The sequence below is a fragment of the Anguilla rostrata genome, chromosome 8 (assembly GCF_018555375.3).
Source record: "Anguilla rostrata isolate EN2019 chromosome 8, ASM1855537v3, whole genome shotgun sequence".
Taxonomy (NCBI): domain Eukaryota; kingdom Metazoa; phylum Chordata; class Actinopteri; order Anguilliformes; family Anguillidae; genus Anguilla; species Anguilla rostrata.
Window position 1 is genome coordinate 15288194 of NC_057940.1, and position 20874 is coordinate 15309067.

Below are 20874 nucleotides of genomic sequence, written 5' to 3' on the forward strand. Positions count from 1 at the left end.
ACCCTTACATCCAATAGGCTTCAGTGATGGTGACTCCTGACAGGGAAAGCCATAATAAGGAGCTGTGGGGGCACAGATTCCTGGGCGCCACACTGTAAGAGAGGAGGATTTGTGTCTTTTGGCGTTTCTCTATTCAGAGCTAAATGAGAGGGGAAGGCTGTTGACAGCATCGGCCAAGAGCTTTGTCAGTGTCTCTGCCTCACTCCAGACAGGCCGCATTCCTGCCGCCACCATTGTGCCGGCCCGCCACAGTCTGCGCTTTGTCTCGCACAGCCGTGGCCTTACCACGAGCATCACCTGGCAACCACAGGGCAGGAAATGAGGCGTGTCCCTATGGGGCTTCCCCCTCGGTGCCCTGACAGTTTCCGTGGGAGTTTGCGGGGCTCCAGTGGATGGCAGGCCTTGGAAATAATCTGAGATGCGACAACCATTCTTCGCACCCCCACCCCTCCAAGCACAGCGTGTGTGGCATAGGCCAGATGTGGTGGATTTAAATCCATGTTTAAGTATTTGGCATTTTCTCTGTATTTAAGAGAGGGAATGTGGGCCTCCTGGGAAACAGAACGGATATGGTCTTATGGTCCCCGTCTCTCAGATATGACTGTCTGCAGTCAGCCAAGGGCAGCTTGCCCGTCCAAATCTGTCACCTTCAAATTTAATTGGAATGTAACGTACTGGGGATTCATATTGAGTTGTTAATATTGTTAATTGGATCTGGACGTGATCTTTGCGGTGAGCAGAACGGCACAATGTGTCCAGGGCACATAAAGTTTTCTGCCCTGCTAGCTGCTTCATTCTGCAGGGGTGTCGGTTGTTTACTTTGCCGATACCCTTATTTCAGGTAACTTGCACGGTATCCGTTAGTACAGTTGGCTAGGTACTGAAGCAAGTAACTAATTAAGTACTTACTTAGGTCAAATGCTAAGATAAGCAAGATGCTCAGTGGTGTTGACAGGGTTTCCCACCTGCTGCTTGCCCTCATTAGCTGTCTGTGCACAAACACATGGCACTGTGGGTAGTTGACCTTGAAGGGAAGGCTCTTGAAGGTCAGCACACATCTTGGCTAACTCACTCCGCCTCGGTCACTGATCCCTGTGTCTGTGAATCGTAGTCCTGCGCCCGGTAGAAATAAACTGGCATCTACCGAAAGACCCAGATAACAGCTGCTGATCTGACTTTAGGAGGAGAAGACCAGGGAAAGGTGAGATATTCGGCAGTTGACTACAAAAAAATAAGGCACAGAATCAATATTTAATCTTTACACAACCCACTGCTCTCACCACCTGAAATGGATTTGAGAGAATAATGGAACTTTCTGTACTTCATTTATGTACCTTTGAGGCATCCAGCAGGGGTGGCTGAGTCTGCTGGGGATGAGGAGAGAGACCCATGATCCTCTGGGGCAGAGAGATCAGCAGAGCTGCAGCTCTGAAATTGGCTGGGGGAGGGTCAGACTGACTGCTAGTGTGCCTTCCAGGTGTGTCTTCTGAGCCACAATGCTTTTTTATGCTGTATCTCTTATGAGTTAGAGCAGGGGTGGCCAATCATATCCCATTCCAATGTGGGTGCAGGTTTTTGCTTTAGCTCAGCACTATGACGCCTAATTTAACTAATTCACTAATCATGGCACTCAATCAAAGCCTTGTTAAGTCAAATGAGGTGTCATAGTGCTGAGCTTAAATTAGAGAGCCTGTTTGAATTTTGCCTCACTTTAATCTACCAATCAGTGCTTATATGTGTATGTATGCATCAATATATTTGCGTTTACATTTCAGCATTTAGGAGATGATCTTTTCCGGAGTGAGTCACGCAGACTGCCTTTTCAAAAGCAGAATTGTGTGTCCTTGCATTGAGAGGGCCTGTTCAGAAAACAGCGGAAGCAATGGGGATGCTGGGCACGGGTAAACTATAAGGGCTGGCCACAAATGACGTGTCCAACCAAGCACAATCCCAGGGTTCAATGGTTTTGAAGGGGCGCCTTATGTTTGCTTTGGTTGGGAAGGAGGACGGCGGTGAGACTCATCAGATCCCTTCAGTCTGCGGTCCCCTGCTGCAGCGGGACAGGCACCCACGCCTGGATTCATTCATGCCAAGGCATCCGAGGGTTTCCCAGCGCGAGCGCGCATCTGTCATTGCTGAGCTAAATGGAGCGTAGCCGTCCCTTATCTCTGCTGCGCTGCTTATCACATCAGTGTATATTCATTGGGAGGAATTAAATAGTGTGTCGCTGGTGACTCTTGCACTTGGTGATCCTTTATAGTGTGTGAATATCTGTAAAAATCTGTTTCGAGCCTGAAAATGTGACTTCTAAACTCCCATTTTGATGCGTCATTTAGCTCTTAAATTATTATGTACTTGGATAGCCAGATATTTTGGTTGTGTAATTGTTTATGCTTTTATTTTATTCCTTCTGGATATTTTGCTGGTGACGCTAGGCTAATCAGCCCGTCCTGGCTTAGATCTAAAATAATAACAGTGCTAATGATGCATTGCCACTCACTCTCTCCACCATTTCCTGTGTTTTTTTTCAAAGGACGGATCCTCCATTTGAGTCTTTATTTGAGTCTAGCCACCAAACACATGCACACAGAATACGGGAAGTCAGACGGATTTTACCGCACAGCATGTTTTGTCATACAGTAAAACATTACCCATAGGAGACCCGGCAGAAAGAAAGTTTGTTTCGTTTTGTTCATGTAAATTTCTTGGATGACAGAAACAAGTTGCCGTGAAAAAATTCTAAAATATTACTTTATTTTTACCGAATATTCGTTGTAGTGTAGGTTCTCAGCATGGTATGATTATTGAGACAAGAAACTCATGTCCCCTCCAGGGGACAAAAATTATTTTTCAGATCTTAGGAATTTACAGTGAAATTTGCTACAGTAGCATCACATTGGTGAACATTCTTAATCTCTGAATGGCATATATAGACGAGTCCTTGTTTAGAGAAACTGGGCATTGCCAAACAGAAAGACACAGAAACCCATGAAGCCAGCCTTGCTACAACTCACTCACAACATGGAGATCAGCAGTGCAAAGAGTCCTGGCTTTAATGATGGCATTACCCCGCTCCTCAGGTTCCTCTATGTTCAATAGATGGTTTAATATACGACTAGATAGGTTAGTCTCTGTTTCCTTTTCTAAAGAGACCTTTCCAGTGGGATGGATTTTATTTTATTCAAAAATGATAGGGTTTAAATATTTGTATGTATTTCTATGGTTACATATTATAATCGAAAAGAAGAAATGGGAATGTCTTGGTTTTAATGGCCCATTTTGCTGACAATACAGCATCTTCATTAATGTAGTGGTTCATAATAAGCTTAAGTGTAAATATTTTACCAAATAAACCACCCTGTTGTGTGAGCATAGTTATCCAATCGTAAGTAAGGGTCAGTAGTTCAACAATGAAACATATCACACACATGCACACACACATACACACATGCATATATGCATGCATACACAAATGCACACACATGTGCTCACACAAGCATACACAAGTACACACACAGAATAATAGGGAGTATTAAAATGGCGCTTGTAGATTTGTGAGGATGCTGCCAGGACTGAATGCTTAGCGATGCAGCTCAGCACTAGTATCCTGTAACACAACCTAAGCCTCCTGCAGGCAGAGATGCCACTCTCAATACGCATCACCATGAAAAACTAGGGCACCCCTAAAGCTTGATCACCAAGCCACAACATCCTGACTGTATGCATTACTGTGCTGTGATTTACTACAGGAAAGTGAGGAGCCTGCATTTCTCAATGAAACCTCAGTTAGTTTGTGTAATGATGGATGACCATCCGGAAAAGAAATCGGTCACAGTCTCCCTTACAAAACTGGTCTCTGTAAACAGACGAGTGCACTTTTGTATCTCTCATTTTTTCATTCATTAAAATGCAGATAAAATTCCAAATTACATACATTATTGTGATAAAACGTTCTTCCTTACATTTCTTAGTGAGAGTATTCAATTTCAGCTCAATATCGTGTGAGTGATAGAGGTGGCAGTGCAGCTTTGGAACATTTGGGGCGGTGCGATGCTGAGAGTGGTGCACCAGTTCTTTTATCCTTTCTAAGCTCCCTTATCCCAGATGGAGCAGCAGTGCCTGAACATTCCAGAACAATAAGAACTGCACTATCATTGTCTGCCAGGGATGCATCTTATGCTTTAAGTAGCCAAACGTTTTTATTTTTTGGGGGATTTTTTTTTTGTTTTTGAAAAGCGCAATGAAACATGAAGGACAGTCAGAGGATGCCCAGCCAGAGCTGAAAGCCATGCAAGCAACAGCCTTGAGACTCACTGTTATTTTATGGGCTCATTCTTTATCAGAGTGAGAGGGGTGTGTCACTCTCCATGACCTCATTTTTTGGAGGGACACATAGGATAATTATTCTAAAATATTGAGCCATAACTCCCAAATTTTCCAAGAGCAGTATAAAGCTCATAAGCACTGAAGCATTTCTCTTTGTATTATACATAAAACAAACAACTATTTTAGATTGCATTTGCACAAATCAATTACCTCTCCAGGGTATTCTGTGGTTCCTTTTGATTTAAAAATATGCAAAAACATATATTTTATTTTGCATGAAAAAATTCATAATTGTGTTGAAACATGAAGTAGAAGCTGCAGCCTATTTATGAGGTGAAGTGAGCATCATATCTGACAGGGTAAAGATCAGGACTTTTGAAAGGTCAGCAGTAGGAATGAGTCAGCTCTATTGCCTGGCCTTCTGTCTGAGACCCTGTCCTGGTCCTTTTGGTGTAGATATTTGTGCTCACATTCTGATGGTGGGCTGTCTGTACAAGTAAGAAATGACATTGGTATTTCTTACAACGGCTGGCGGTCATTTCAGATTTGCACAGAATATCGCAAGTAGTAGTGACTCAAAACTGGACTGGGCTGCGCTGTACTGATGGGGTTCTGAAAGCGTTCATTAGTGACCCGTGTGCCTGCACAGAGTCCCCGGTGTGTCACTCTGTGGAGGGACAGCTGAGTCAGCCCACCGCCGCTCTGTCGGCCCACCGCCGCTCTGTCAGCCCACCGCCGCTCTGTCGGCCCACCGCCGCTCTGTCGGCCCACCACCGCTCTGTCGCCATTACAGGCGCCTGGCCACCCCTCGCTCTGCACTCCTCACCTTGCGCCTGCTTGTACTCCCTGGCCCAGCTGCTCGTTTCCACGCACACGTCTGTGTACCTCGGGTTGAGCTGGGTGCCCTGCAGGAGTCGCCTACCTCAAGTGCACCACACCTGAAAGGAAGGAGGATGCTGAGTGTGTATTTATATATACAAGTGGGAGAAATAATCCATGCCCCAGCAACAATCAGGTTGCACCCTTAAATATAGCAACTAATAAGGGTACAGTGAGGCACTCTCATATGTAAAATACATCTTTAGTTTATTGGATAACATACATGACATTTTGGTCTAGAGATATATTTTCCAAGAGTGTCATGCCTCTCTTTAAACGTATGTATCTATATATATGCAAGCGAATTATCACGAATGTGTCAAGTGATAGATGGGCTGTTAGTGCTGTGGGCCACAGACCAGCTTTGTCATGCCTGTCTGTTGATGGGTGGGGGTGGGGGTGAGGGGTGTATTGCTACAGATTCTGTTTATCAGACCTGCAGGAGGGTGTGTCGGACAGGAAAAGGATGAAGTCAGCAATATGCCTGGCAATGGGGAAGTAGTGTTGTTCCCTTGTCAGCCAGCTGCACAAATGAGAAAGGAATGTAAGCAGTGTAAGTCGCTGTGGATGAGAGTGTCTGCTGAATGTAAAATGCAGTGTAAATTCAAATGTGAAGAAAGGCTGTATCTCAGAACTAATGCCGATCAATACTATGCTTTTATGCTGCACTTGACCTCTGTCTAATGTCATGGAGCTCCTTCCAAGTTTTAAAAATTTCTCTCCACATGCTATCCTTCTTTACAGTGCATTTAATTCACACAACCAAGCTGCCAATTGCTTTAGAGTGACTCTATTTCGACAGTAGACAACAATTTATGTTTGGGGACAGTATCTTCTCACCTGAATCGGAGAGATGGAAAAAAATAATAATACTAATACTAATAATTATAATAATAATAATCATAATAATCATAATAATAATAATAATAAGAGGCTCCTTAGTTGAAGTTCTGGAAGTGTGTGTGTGCATATACATTATACATTCCCCTTGGACAGTGATTGGAACTCCAGCAGTCAGCTACCACCAGTTATTCTCAGAGATAAATCTGCAGCCTTCTGGAAGGGCCTTGGATGCCACCTCATACATTCTCACTGTGGCTGGCATGGGTCCAGTAACAGTGTAGAGGAGTACTTGGGTCACTGCCTCCATCACCACCGCTCCATTCTGATGCAGGGGCACACATTATAATTCCTAACTGCGGCAATTATACTTCTCCCAGAATTATGAAAATTGTATGCTGTCACACAACAGCCACTGTGATAGATTGCTGGCCTATCATGTGCCTCTCACCCAATACAGGCTGGGCGCCCCCCGCGACCCTCTGGCTCCAATTTATACAACATGGTAGCACGAAACCTGCACTTCCGTGGTTTCCACACAGTTTTCACAAGCCCATGGAAAGTCAATGGGTGACATCACTGTCACTTTGTCCATATCTCATCTACAGTCTGTGGTTCTTACCATGAAAAAAATGTTTGCTTGTCCTAACGTCTCCAAGCCTTGAGGGGGTGCTGTAGAGTACTTAAATGCTGGTATCAATGCAATGGCAGTAATAAGGTATAAAGATAAGCTCATACTCCTGATCGCCGTGAAAGGGGAAGGGAAAAGCAATATCAGAGAACCTTCCCTTCAGTATTCTGTATTTTGCCTGTAAAAACATTGCATGTTTGCCAAGCAGCATTGTGACTCAGCGAAAATCAAATGAGTCTTCACAACACAGGGCTCCCTGCTGGAGCCTTGTGAAAACACATTAAGATATTTTTACATACTGTCAATTACCCTCAACACAAATGAAATTCTCCCTTCTGTTTCTGTCTCTCAAATTTAGCATTCAGTGTGAATGTCAACATTTACCTTCCATGCATATTGGTGAGGTCTAGCTGTTCCATTTCAATCTTAAATCTATTAGTATTATGCATGACAGAGATGAAAACAAAGGCTCGAGTTGCCCTTAGAGACATGTAATGATGTAGCCTGAAGTTACAGTAATTAGACAGGACATTTTTTTATTTTTTTATTCTTGGCTGATAGGCATTTTGTTGCCACTGCAGAGATAACACATCCTCACTTAGCAGTGAGTGGGTGTAAGAACAGCAGTAAGTATGTGTAGTATGAACCAAAGGTTACTGAAGGACATGTTGGCTAGCTATGATGCAGGTTCTGTACACATCCGCCCCATCACCACTAGTGCCCCTCTGGTAACTACTTGAGACACAATATTGATTGGCATACATATTAATGCATCCCTATCTGTTTGTAATGTACAGCACACTGTGGCCATTTTTAATTGTCCATGTTGAGCCACTAGATTATTTATAAATATATTTTTATTTTCAAAACCCTAGGGGGCATCTTTGTAAATGTCTGTGTGAAGTAACTTAGATATGAGTATTTCACTGATATGGTTTGGGGTAGCTGGGTAGTTTTATGAGACACAACTTGGGATTGTTATATTTTGGAAAAGTCACGTTTTCTGCCAAAATTTAACAGCCAGGTTTTCATGCTCCAGGTGGTACATTGCCTATGAATGAGGATCTTTTTTCCTTTAAATGAACCACTAACCTTGAGTGAACTGGACATGTTCCATCCCTGTCATGTATATTATTGCTGTCTGTTTCACAGCACCGCCTTGTGGTAAAAAAGGAGTAGCACACCAGAAAATATATTTTGATAATGAGCGCTGCTCTTAATTTGCATTAGCGCCTTAATATTGTTGCATACACTTGCTGGGGTACGTATATTATTGGCCAGGTCTGGCACTATTACTCATATAAATCAGGCATTTTCCTACATGGTATGTCTGTGTAGATAAGTGAATGCCATGTAATGTACTGTGAACAGCAGGAACTTGGGAACAGCAATAGTGTATACTATGATGGTTTATTTAAAGTTATAATTTGAGGAATTACAATGAGGCTCAGTCTGAGAGCAGGATGATCTACAAAAGAGTATGCAAGAAGAGGAGAAAATTATGGAGAGGGAGAAGGAGAGAGAAAAGAGATGTAGAAGAATGAAAGAGATGGAGAGGAGTAACACAGAAAAGACAGAGTGAAAAATCAGACAAAAGGAAGAAAATGCAAAGAAAGTATAAATATCACATTGGTCTGAAGGAAGTGTCAAGAGAAGAAATGGGTAAAACATTTCTTAATAAAATACCATACACCCCCTATACTTGACTTTCTGTGTGGGTGTTTTTTCCTTAAAAAAATGCACTCGATCCTTACATTATGTGTGTGTCTGTGCACGTGTTGTGTGTGTTTGTGTGGGTGCGGGTGTTACCACCCATACAGTTTAATTTATCTAGCCGATCACCTGAATGCTGTATAATTTATCACAACTTTATTATACAGCTATTTGAGAACTTAATGTTCATGTCTCATAATGTTAATGTATCATTTATGAGAGTTACCAATTCACATGCTCTTTTGCCCAATGTGTCTAAAAATAAATTTTAAAAAACCCAACAGGCAAAATACCACGAGGATTTTGAGAGGACGAAGGGGCGAGGGTTTGTTCCGGGGACAGATGAACCCAGTTTCGAGCAAGTGCGGAGGAACCATCAGATGATGAGCGACCCGTACAAGGGCATGCACTCGCACATGGTGGAGGTGGACCGGAGGCCTGGTGTTATTGTGGGTGAGTCGTTTTTCTTAGCAACATTTTACTGAACTTTCACCAAACTATTACCTACCTTTTACTGAAATTTCACCAATCATTCACCAAACATTTACTGAAATTTCATCAACCTTGTACTGAAATTTCACTGACCTTTTACCAACCTTTCACCAACCTTTTACCAACATTTGGCAGGCATACGCAAAATTATCCACATAGTTTTGAGAATGCATTGTGCTTTCGGGCCAAGAAAGATTTTTTTCAAGGAAAAGTGAGTTGGCTTTCTGGCTGAGAAGTAGTTTTATAGATTTATAAAATATTTGCTTAGTTGGTTTAATCTGTGTACTCTTTCTTTTAGTCAGGTCAGGTTGCTTATTATATCTGTTTTTGTAGTACATCTGCAGTCTGTCTTAATAAATTAGCCTTTCTGTACTGCGGAAGATAAATAATTGTGCTTCACTTCCTTCAAAATGTAGATCTGGGTGATCATAACCTTGTTGGAGGTTTTGTGAGTAAATAATCTCATGATATACCAATCACTATTTCTCTGTTTGTCTGTCCGTCCATACTGAAGCCCCTGTGCTGCCTGGAGCGTACCATCCCAGTGCGCACCCCCAAGGGTACGGCTACATGCACCAGACCAGCATGTCCTCTATGAGATCTGTGCAATCCCCCCCACACCCTACCCCCATGGTGAGTCCCTGTACCCCGTCCTGTCCCATGATCTTCCTGATTCCTTCCTATGTGCAATGCCGCTTCTGCTTTCCAGTTTGTCCTGAGGTGTTTCTTAAAATGTATCATCTCTTAATGCAGTCAGTATTTAATAATGGATATGTACAACGGTGACTATGGAATCTTCATTTAATTCTTGTAGTCACATTGACCTTTATCTCTGAACACAATGCACCCATATCTGAGCTGTGTTAAACTGAGAGTTCAGCAGCACTCAGGTGCGTGTTGTCATGCTCAGAATTATCATACACGAATCCTACTGAAAAATCAGCTAAATAAATAACCACCATGAATTCTGTCAATGGGGAAAGCCACTGAGAGTTCAGCATGGGTACCCACAATTTGATGCTGTATATTTACTTCATCCAAATTGACATGGGAAGATCTGAAGACAAAATGTCTGTTTTTTTTAAAAATATTATTGGTTAATATTGCACACTGAAAGGGGGCTTTCTGGTGTTTCCCTACAGCAGAGAGTGTACAGAGCCATTTACGACTATGCAGCACAGGATCACGACGAGGTGTCCTTCCGGGACGGTGACGTCATCTTTAACGTGCAGCCCATCGATGAGGGCTGGATGTACGGCACGGTGCAGAGGACAGGAAAATCCGGCATGCTCCCCGCCAACTACATAGAGGGTTTCAACTAGGGTCGGACCCCCAGAACTGTCCCACAGGGTAACATGGCCCTGGTGGGAAGGTGTAGCAGGAACTTTTATTCTGGAAAAAAAGCACACGTATCTATCTTCATTGCAATGCCCATTCATCTAACATTAGAGGCACACACTACACTCCTCCATGACCAGAGAGGGGCATAGTACCCATCTATTTCCTTTTTTACATGCATACTGTTGCTTCATTCACAGATACACTAGCTTTTGATTTTTTTTTTAAATAAATGTGACGGAAGACTACTCACTACTGTCCCTTCTGCCTCATTAATCATGCTGCACAGTAGCCATCTTTGTTATCTTTTAATGCACACCGCATTGTGTAATTTCCCAGCATTAGCTGGACAGACACATTTGTGTTAGCCCGTACCACACAAAGTGTAATTCATGTCATTTCCTGCTGTGAGTTATCATTATTTTTTCATGCCGAGATTTGGCCACTCGCGGACTGTGGACAGAAATAGCGGAATGAGTCATACGTCTTCTACCACTCCAGTTGAGTGCATAAGGAGTCTTAAGTGGAAACTGTTCCATCTCCAGTACTGAAAATCCTTGACAGATAAGGATCAAATACTCTTTCTGTTCAGTATACAATGGACTCTCATGTTTTGTCATGTGATTTGTGACATAGAGGAAAAGACCCGATCTCTTTCCGAAATTTTGACAAAAACTACTTGGCTTGCAGATATTTTATTTTACGTTTAGTGAATACCATTTAGTGCAATTGGGACTGAACGAGTATGTAACTGCCTAAAAAATTTCCAGAGTAACAAATAAGCTACAAATGTTGTTGTGCTTTGAGTTCACATAAGTGTGTGGTGGGCAGTAAAGTTTCAAAATACACACTACAATGCAATTCAGTCAAATTATAGTCAATTATAGGACACTTAATGTTGGCAAAGAATTGTAAGATACTTACTCCTTACTTACTTTATTTAGCAAGTATGCTATATACCCTAAAACAAACTGTATAACAGGTTTGTACCATTTTCAGTAAATATGAAGGAATTAATATATAAATGTACCAGAGACAGAATCTTAGCTGTAAGAATTTACAGGTCATTCCTGTCCATTCACCTTTTCTGTTCAAGGACAGCCGCAATTATCCCTTCCAATGTTGGTGTGTAATTACTGGCCACAAGTTGAAGTCAACAGTTGGAAATCAAGAGATGTTGCATACTGTCTGGTAATGGGTTTTTTTTTTGTATATTGCAGTATCTCATGTGAAAAAATAAACAGCTGTGTCAATCATCGGTTGCAGTTGATGACTTGCTTCATTAATGAATGTTCTTTAATTCTATGCAAAGCTGCATTAAAAGCTTAGACTGCAATAAGCAAGGTTACTATGCGGTAATATTTCAGGTTTCACATCAAAGGATCACCAGTCAAAATGAAAATTTATGTTCTAGGCAAAGGGAATTTGCTTTCAATGAGAATGATTGCCAGGTACTCTGTCTTGAACGTTCATTTTCATTAATAATAGTGTTATATGAGCATTTCATCAGTATTTTACCAAACATTTCATAGTGGACCATCAAATAAAATCTGGAAATTTATTCCATTATGCTGAGCCACAGCACACATAATCAATCTCATTTTGCAAACATGTCAAGACAATTTAAATAAAGTGTGTTTGATGCAGTAGCGATGTTGTCACAAATTTAAAATATTTTGCAATTTGAGTATTACCAACCTCCCCACAGACTAAATCATAATAAACTGCCAACATCTTGTTGTCACAGTTCCTGTGAAGACAAGGACCTCCAATTGGATCACATGCACTAGTTCCAGTTCAATTCAATTCTTATGCAAGAGCCTGCCATTGACCGCATTGCACATTGTTTAATTAGGCAGGAGCAACATTCCACACCACTTAGATTCTGTAGAAAAGTCTGTAAGTCTTGAGTGTACTGGTGACAGGATAACCAAAAGCCTGTTGAATGGTGCCCCCTTGTGGGTGGAGGAGTTTTAAATAGTCACAGAGATCTTTGGTTGTTGCCCCCTCTATCTTCCTTTCTTCATTTTAGCCACTTTCTCTTTCCGCTTCTTCACATGTTTTGGCACCTTGTTCTTCCTCTTCTCTCTTTGGGCGTCTTTTGCCAATTTCTTTCTTTCCTAAAAATAACAGCAGGCCACCTTGTGTGAATGGTGCGCAATGCCATGCATCAAACTCAAGAGCCTTTGTGCTGTTCACACAGCAGGTTTAACCACAGAAACCAAAGAAAACAACCCCAAGCAGAGACTTCAATTACAAACAGTATTAACCCCACATTCAACAGGATAAATATCACACAGTTTTTACGTCATGAAAAAATAAATCCATTTTCTGTATTTTGCTGAAAGGTGCTCCCCCCTCCACATCCTGCTGAGTTGAGCCTGACCTTCTTGTCAATCTGTGACGCCTCCTCGCCATCCTTGTTAGGGCACTCCTCGTCGGTTTCAGACCCCTCACTTCCCTCTTCCTCAGAACCCGAACTCTCCTCCTCATCACAGTCCTCCAACAGAGCCGGCACCTGAATGGGGATGCAGAGGGACAATTGATTTTAAGTCATAATTATATTCGGTTTCTTTCCTCTGAAAACACAGTTCAGCGAGCAGAGCACTGGTGTCTAATTAGTCACGGATGAATACAGACTGAATCCAGGCCACAGTCCCTCCACAAAAAAGCCTCATAAATCCCAGAATGCAGTGGGCAATTATACGGTCGGTTCAACAGCAAACCTTCAAGAAAACCCAGGCACAGAGACAATGCCATTCTTCCATGGCGTTGCTTAAAACACATTTCAGAAAGACTGGTTAACTTAGGCATCGCACGCTTAAATTTTGACAGAAGAAAATGGCTTTGCCTTAGCAGTAGTCTTACCGTTTGCACACCAGATAAGTCCTTCTTTAGTCCTGTGACTGTCTGGTACAGGATCTGTCAGACAAAAACACCACATTAATTTAAACCGATAGTAATAGTGAGCATTCTACTTTTAAAGCTGGCACCTTTTGGGCCTTTATGAATAAGCCGGCAGACCAGGGGGTGCGGTTCAGTGACCAGCCCACAGCACGAAGCCCACCAGGCCTGTTCACATCCTGTTCTGTGCCCACGTAGACTCACGTTGTCGTTCTGCGCGGCGAACAAAGTATCCTCCTCTTTCATCTTCATCATGTCGTCCACGTCGCGCTCGTAGTGCGTTACGTCTGTCAGCGTGCGAGGGATGTAGGCATTCTTGAAAACCTGCCATTCAAAAACAGCATTCAATAATGAAAGAGAATCAAGGCGTTTGCTAATAAAATCAAGTATAACAAATTTTAGCGATGCCAGATTATGATAGCTCTACACTACTTTTGCACCGGACCAACTCTTAACTCTGTCACCCAGGGTTCAAATTTCTTCGTAATTCCTAGGGGGGGCTGAAAAATCACCATAAGGTATTGAGTTCATCCCATACTGATAGGAGGCAGGGTTTGGGTGTATGACATTTCAGACAGCTATTCTGTGAAGAATTGCATGCTATCCTGTATCAGTGTTTTCTTGACATCTAATAAATAAGACTACAGGTGATGGTGCTCTTGAGCTCTGATGGGAGGTGCTATGTATTATTATGGCTGGGATTAGCGGTAGGGTTAGGAATATGATTAGTGTTAGGCTCGAAGCAAGATTTGAGTTATGCTCAGAAGTGAAGGTTAAGGCTGGTGCTACAGTTAGTTTTGTTCTCTGCTCATTTGGAAGCCTGCATCATGATAATTCTGGATTAGCCTCTACCTCTTCATCCACTTTGTCCTGATTTGACCTTTCTTCTGCTGTCCTGTCTGAAGCTATCTCCATTGCCTGAAAAATAAAAATCACACATTCTTAACACTAACATGGCAACATGGCAGTGCAAAGACTGGCTGCAAATGTTGACAATTATCAAACACACATGCACACGCATGCACACACACACACACACACACACACACACACACACACACAGTGTAACTAAGGCTCTGCCGTCTACTCCAAAGTGGAAGTTCCATCCTCCTGACCTTTTCCAAGTACTGGTCGATGTTGTCACCAGTGATGGAGGGGTCAGTAACAAACTCAAACAGCTCCCGGACCGTCATTACTGCGACGTTGTATTTCACGAAAAAGTCTGAGAGAGGACACATCAATCAAAAGCAATCGGTCAATCAGATTCACCTGACAAATACCTCTGTGGACGGGGCATTCTGGTCCCGAGTCAACATCCAATCTCTTAGCACACGTGGCTAATGTGCCATTCTCACAGGTCAGGTTCAACCGCTTCTAAAAGCTGTTAGCTACAGTATCTGTCAGTGATGATTGCTCATAGGGTGTGTCCAACTGTTTCTATGGCAACATTACCAGCATGACATCACCGGCAGCTGATTGCAAAAACAACAAAGACGGAAAGAATTAAAGCAGCAGAGTGGTTGTGTATTTTTACGTCAAGTGGTGAATGTTTAAAAAATGCAACTGACAAGCAGTGGCAGCGTGTCCATGACAGGTTTGTGGTTTGTTTCCACATTCTCAGGCACAAGTGTCCCACTGATAATAATGGAGGCGGTCGCTGTGACCGTGGCCGGTGAGAAGGGCCGCTAACAGCGCGGCCTGCAGGCCGTGGTCGCGCTCACCGTTGACGTTAGAGCAGTCCTTGCGCAGGAACTCCAACGCGTGCGGATGGTCGTGCTCCACAGACTGAGACACGTCGATGATGTAGGCGTCGCCGTTGTGGTACCTTCAAAAAGAGAAACAGAGCGGAGCCGGTGAGCCCTGCGCCACGCTGCGGCGGACGAGACTTGGTTACGCCGGAACTTCCTGCGTGTGGGAGGCTGGTTAAACTGACAGCATGTTGAACTCGCTGAGGTCGGCGTGAACCAGCCGGGCCTCCTGGTACATCCTCCTCATGTTCTGGAGGACCTGCAGGTACAGCTCCCGGGCCTTGGACTCCGACAGCATCGCGTTCTTCAGCAGCGGGGCCGGCCTGGGGCGGGAGAACACGTACACCATCAGCTACGCTAAACCACGCCGCCATCCTCCAGACCCAACAAACCCCACAACCTGGAGTTACAACGCCAATACGATCACACTTCAGTGCCAAAAAAGGATTAATGTCTTAAGAGTAGGTGGGTTTAAGGTACGATTTATCGGAGCTGTAGGTTTTCTATTGTTGGTCAAACAACTATTGCTGTTTCTACTTAGTTTATAAATGAAACGCGAATGATCAAACAAAATGCAGACCGGCTTAGCCTTAACCTGATTTCACTGTATGCCTGCTGTACAGTATAATACATTTACAAGCTTGCGTGCTGTCCCAGAATGCTCCGACAGATACGTACGTGTCGTTCTTGCCGATGAAACTCATGACGAGGACATGGCTGCGGAGCATTATTGGTTCTGGACTGGGGATCTGGGCGGTCTGCAGCCTGATGACACACGCACACACACACGCACACACACACACACACACACACACACACACACAGACACACAGATTATCCTCATTCACAAATGGATTTACATATGAACACTGTCTAATCATGATTACACATTTCCCTGGCGCACTTACCCGTACTGCTTAAATTCCGCAATTTATCAACGTAGGTTTACTTTATCAATCAGTTTGAAGAGCACATTTAACAATTCTCAGAAAAACATGAATCCATGAACAGGCACTTCATCATCTGGGCCTTAAGTACCACCAGAGAAATACTTTCTGAGGGCTGAATTTGAATAGTCTCTTTACAAAAGACATAAAAAAAATTAAAAAGCCCAGAATTCATTTTAATCAAATTTTATGATGCAAAACCATGGCAGTATGAAACATGTCTCTGTATAGTGTATTGAAAAATTAAATTACTGTAAACTCCCACATAGCCACCTCCCTCCTAACAGATCTACTGGATTATCCCACACCCTCAGTGAAATGTTAACGTTCAGGTTCAATCAAGATTGACAGCCTAAGTGCCAACTTTGATATGAGTGCAGTACACTCTACACAAAACAGTTTGTAAAATGAATTCAATTTTGCATTTGACATTTTGAAATGGCGTTGGCTGCTGTGCTTATTTTAATTTTTACTGATTCATCCAACCGTTAATGTATTCGTGCCAGAGTCAACGCCAACATGTGACAAAAATTTAAATCATCTAGTAAAAATCAGGCTGGCTTGATTTGGTCACTAACTAAGCACTGGTGGTTGTGAAAACCTAGGTAGAAATTTAGAAAACATTTATAAAACGGATCATACTCTATGTATAACAACCCAAATCTTTTGCAAAAAATCTTTGATATTCAGCAGTGATTAAGTTAATAGTTGTTCCATTCAACTTTTTTTTACACAACATACCATGGGCATTTCATATCACAAACCCTAAATTGGGACACAAATCTTAATCATCTCATGCCATCTTAATGCCTCGGAGTCATCTTTTTTCAAAGAACAGACAAGCCCATTACTGCTCTTGTACATAATCATGAATTTCATTTACACTCATCTTATAGACAGCGCTACGCCAAAACGCACGTAAAATATATATATTTTTTTTTGTACTATTTTGTCAGATTTGCTAGCTTACTCAACCACCACTGAACGCTAATGCGGGAAGAGTAAAACTTTCCCAGGTTAGCTCTGGCAGGCTCACCTGATCAGGTTCCTCATTTCCTTCTCGGCCCAGGTCCGCACCATTTTCCTGGGGTTCCCTTTGCAGTAGCCGTGACGAAACCTGGGGGACAGACTCTCTCAGCGCTATTCGAAATGGGCAGTGCTCATTGGTCAGGCCTCAGCACTAATCCAGCGCTTTAAAACTCACAGAAAATAGAAGCGCACGCATAAAGCCGTAGTAATGCACGTCTCACCTGAACTCCCCGCTGACGTACTTGTCCCGATCCTTGAACTGCAGAATAGAGGTCTTGTAGATTTTAATTGCCCTGTTCTCTCCCCCAGCGGTGGTTGCATGGTAAACATTTGCCTGTACAGAGAGGGGCGGGGGGGAAGGGGGCGGGAGGCATAAACAGCAGGGTAAGGAAAGCCATTCATTCAGGGGCCTACTGACTCAAATAGTCTTGTGGAAAAAATTATTTTGGGCTACTGAAATGCCACTAGTTAATCAGTGAAGACCTAATTCCATACTGGACTTGCCAATCTTGGAGACTGACGGAAGTTAAAAATATATTTATTGTAAAACACTTCAAAATGCAAACACGTTTTGACTGGGAGCCTTTGTCAGGGCAATATTGCAGGAGACAATCCACTGTTTTTGTCTCTTGCAACATTACCCTGTTTAAGGCTCACAGCCAAAATGCCCCGCCATTTTAAACTGTTCTAAAATACATTTTTAACCCTGCCAAGAAAAGGTTTTTTAGAATGTTTTTACTCAAAGTTCTAAGCCAGTGTTCCAGAACTCCACAGATCTCAATTACCAGTGGTGATTGTTACATTAGCATCACCATGTTCAGTTAAGAACATTTTAATAACATATTTGTAAATTTACACCTTAAAGGGTTAATGTCAATTGCTCTCCAGTGGCTGGACTTGAAATGGACTTGAAAGAAAGGAATAACAGGATGTGAAGGGGACACTTGCCTCCTTGCCTGTGCTGATGCAGCCGTTGATTTCTGAGAACACTCCCCTGCTCAACATCTTAAACAGAATCATACGCGTCCTCGGGTCCAAAACCTGGCCAAGGTGAAAAATAAATCATGAAAAACAGAGGATTTTATTATGTCTAACTTTGTTTTATAGATTAGTTCAAAGTAATTGTGGATTATTCATACACAAACCTGTTCCACAGTAGCCCTGTCCGATTTGTCTTTCACTCGATACCTAAAGAACAAACAGATTCTAAGACCAAATGGCACCAGTAGCGTATGATAAGACATCCCACGGAGCAAACCAAGACTGAGGAAAAACATTAAATTGTTCACATACGTGTCTGCTTCCCTTTGCCTCTGCATCTCTGTCACTTTGTTGATCACAGAATCTGCATAGTTCAGTTTATCTGGGAAAGCAGGAAAGCTTGACTAAGTTGTGCTTCATTGTTATAAAAACCCACCATACTCTACTTGTTCTCAGGTAGGAGATGAAGACAAGGCAAAGAAACAGACTGATAATACAGGTGGTTCAAATGTGTTCTGATGAGTGACGCAGTCACCATCTCCTGTGTCTAGGTAAAGTGCATTATGGGATTCAAAGTTGCATTTCCTCAAGGTCACAGCTGTATGCAATGACATGATATACTTGCACTTCCATAGCAATCACTGCTGACAACTGCTGCTAGTAATCACTACCACAATCTTTCCCCTAAGTTTCACAAACTAAGTGTGGACAAACTCCAGAGCCGGAACAATAATATTTGTGTTTATTCTGATTGTTTACAGTGTCAGTTGACCATGTGGTCTTCTACCATGGCTTTTAATCCAATTCAAATCAAGCACTGTTTTCATCATTCGGATCTTGGTTTCTATTCAATTAATTTAATTGTGGTGTTGCCGGAACACATCATATTGCCTTGGATTCTAAAATAAAGCTGTGCAGATCTTTGCTCATTGCTATATCATTAACTTCTACTTCATCATTATTTCATTACTTCAATTTTGTAGAAGCTCTTACCCAGAGACACTTACAATAAAATAAATCATAGCAACGGTATGTACAGCAACATTAGCAAACTGAATGTTAGGGTTATTGAAGTTCTATTTGGCAGTATTCTTGGCCTCACCAAGGTTTATTTTATGCTCAAATTTCCTCAGTGCCTTGTCGGTGGGGGTAGACATCTTCGCTGATTTGCTGCTGGGATTTTGTTTATTTGCCTACAAAACAACAAAAATCACTGTATGTCAATAACTATATCACAACTGTTTGCTTACCAAACCAACGCCTTCAGCATTGTTTCATCTAAACAAAATCACACTGCATGCTGTGTTTGATCTTTGTCCTAATGACAAAGTCTTCTATTTTGAAATGATACACTCCATAATAGTCCTATGCAATGTACTGTACGGCATCCTTAACTGTTACCTGTTGATTAAGGCCTGTTCTCAGGGCTGTGTAGCGCTTGGTCAAATCTCTCCCATTCTGACTCCAATCCCACTCGTCGTCGTCATCATCATCATCATCCACCTCATCTTCATCTTCCTCTTCCTCTCTTTGGTCCTCAGCTTGTGCATTTAGGTTCACTCCGCTCAGTTCCACCTGTAGCGCCGGTATTTCTCCAGTCGGTAGGTCACAGCTGGACTCCTCGCTGCACGGAGACAAGGGAAAATGTCCTCCAATAGTCTATTATTTTCCAGCAGTGAAGTAAGCGCGTAACGTGCTACATATTTAGAGCACTAAATATTAGACCGTAATTCATATCGCTAAATTTAGCTAACTCATTGTCCCCACGTATTTGCTACGTCTACGACCGTTGCTAAGTAATATCACTGAAAAGACTGTAACAAATCACCAAGAAGCTATCTTACTTAGCTAGCGCACATTCAACAGTGCAGCACCAGAATCCACACTCCAAAATGCTGGCAGCTAGGTAGCTAATTGTTACCTAAGCTATACAAACCTTTCAGATTCATCTGCGTCGTCAAACTGGCCAGGTACAACCTGTGCGTCAGACATGGCGATTTGACAGTGAAAACTATTTTCAAATGAAAAAATATTGTTTATTCGTCCAGAGAGGCTGCTTCTAGTAGGCTATGTCAAAGCGCACGTTTCTTCCTATGTAATTTCAACAACGTGATTACGGAAACTGCAGAGGCTCAATATGCACCCCACAACATGCTCCTATGTAAAACGCGTTTGAGCATTATTTACTTGATATTCCATTTCGATGGCTTTTCTGTTTAGAACGTCTCAAACCATCTTGCACAAAAGCTACGGGTGTAAAACATTAATAAAATATGAAATATTGAAACTGATTATTTTTCTTGCAAATTAAATTATTTCCAAATGAAATAGGCTACCATAACTTGATAGTGTTGTGCACGATATAAATATTATTGCATGCCCCTTTCCTCGAAGGCTAGTTGCCGTTACGGAATTAGTTTCTCCTGCAAACAATTATCACATCACTTTTTTCAGAAACGAATTCATGCAAAATGAAAAGACTTGCAACTTACCACAACATTTTTAGTTAATGCCGTTAAAAATCACCCATAGGCTAGGCCTATAAATTGTACAAACAGAATCTGAAAGCAAGTCTATTTTTTATTTCTATCCTACAACACCGAACAACATATTGAAAACTTTTTGTTTATTTCTTTCGAATGAAAACAAACTGGAATCCATAGCGATGTAGCGAGAATAACTGTTCAGCGCGATCTAGAGGGTGAAAGAGCATTAGTTTTCATTTCGTCAGATTAGAGGATTCCCTTGGGATATATTTAGCAAGTGTGCTGGAAAAGTCCACGCAAAAATGAATGAATGAATGAATTAATTAATGAGTGAATGGAAAGTTCTACAATATAATTTGCAGGCTTTAACTGTAACGCCAACAGTCCTTTAATATCCTGTCGACAGAATAATTATTTTTGTGTAGCCTGTGTAATTAGTTTTTTTTAAATAATCGAGAAACTGTGAAGCTTTTTGTTTTCTGAATAAAATTATTATTTTTGGCTCTGAGGTTTGCAGTGTGCGGTTTTCTTGAGTGTTTGGCCAATGTAGTTGCAGAGGT

The 20874-nt window shown here is 42.2% G+C and overlaps 2 protein-coding genes across 4 annotated transcripts in view; one reads left to right on the forward strand and one right to left on the reverse strand.

Annotated features, from left to right (window-relative positions):
- Nucleotides 1-11475, forward strand: part of nebl (nebulette) — a 54542-nt gene extending 43067 nt beyond the window's left edge. For 2 of the 3 annotated variants that reach the window (XM_064346663.1, XM_064346665.1), the window contains exons 5-7: nucleotides 8674-8842; nucleotides 9396-9514; nucleotides 10024-11475. In XM_064346663.1, the coding sequence (XP_064202733.1) occupies nucleotides 8674-8842; nucleotides 9396-9514; nucleotides 10024-10203 (468 nt within the window). In that variant the 3' untranslated portion in view covers nucleotides 10204-11475. The remainder of the gene's footprint in view (nucleotides 1-8673; nucleotides 8843-9395; nucleotides 9515-10023) is intronic. The other variant, XM_064346664.1, reaches the window with a different exon arrangement.
- Nucleotides 11476-11763: 288 nt separating this feature from the next.
- Nucleotides 11764-19955, reverse strand: riok1 (RIO kinase 1 (yeast)). The gene is made up of 17 exons (XM_064346660.1): nucleotides 19765-19955; nucleotides 19230-19452; nucleotides 18931-19021; nucleotides 18141-18210; nucleotides 17993-18035; nucleotides 17796-17888; nucleotides 17069-17181; nucleotides 16855-16935; nucleotides 15550-15636; nucleotides 15057-15194; nucleotides 14845-14948; nucleotides 14239-14345; nucleotides 13976-14041; nucleotides 13328-13447; nucleotides 13088-13141; nucleotides 12606-12737; nucleotides 11764-12339 (listed from the first exon to the last, which is right to left on the reverse strand). Exons 1-17 carry the CDS (start codon nucleotides 19818-19820, stop codon nucleotides 12229-12231), a joined length of 1689 nt encoding a protein of 562 aa, XP_064202730.1. The 5' UTR covers nucleotides 19821-19955; the 3' UTR covers nucleotides 11764-12228.
- Nucleotides 19956-20874: the final 919 nt, after the last annotated feature.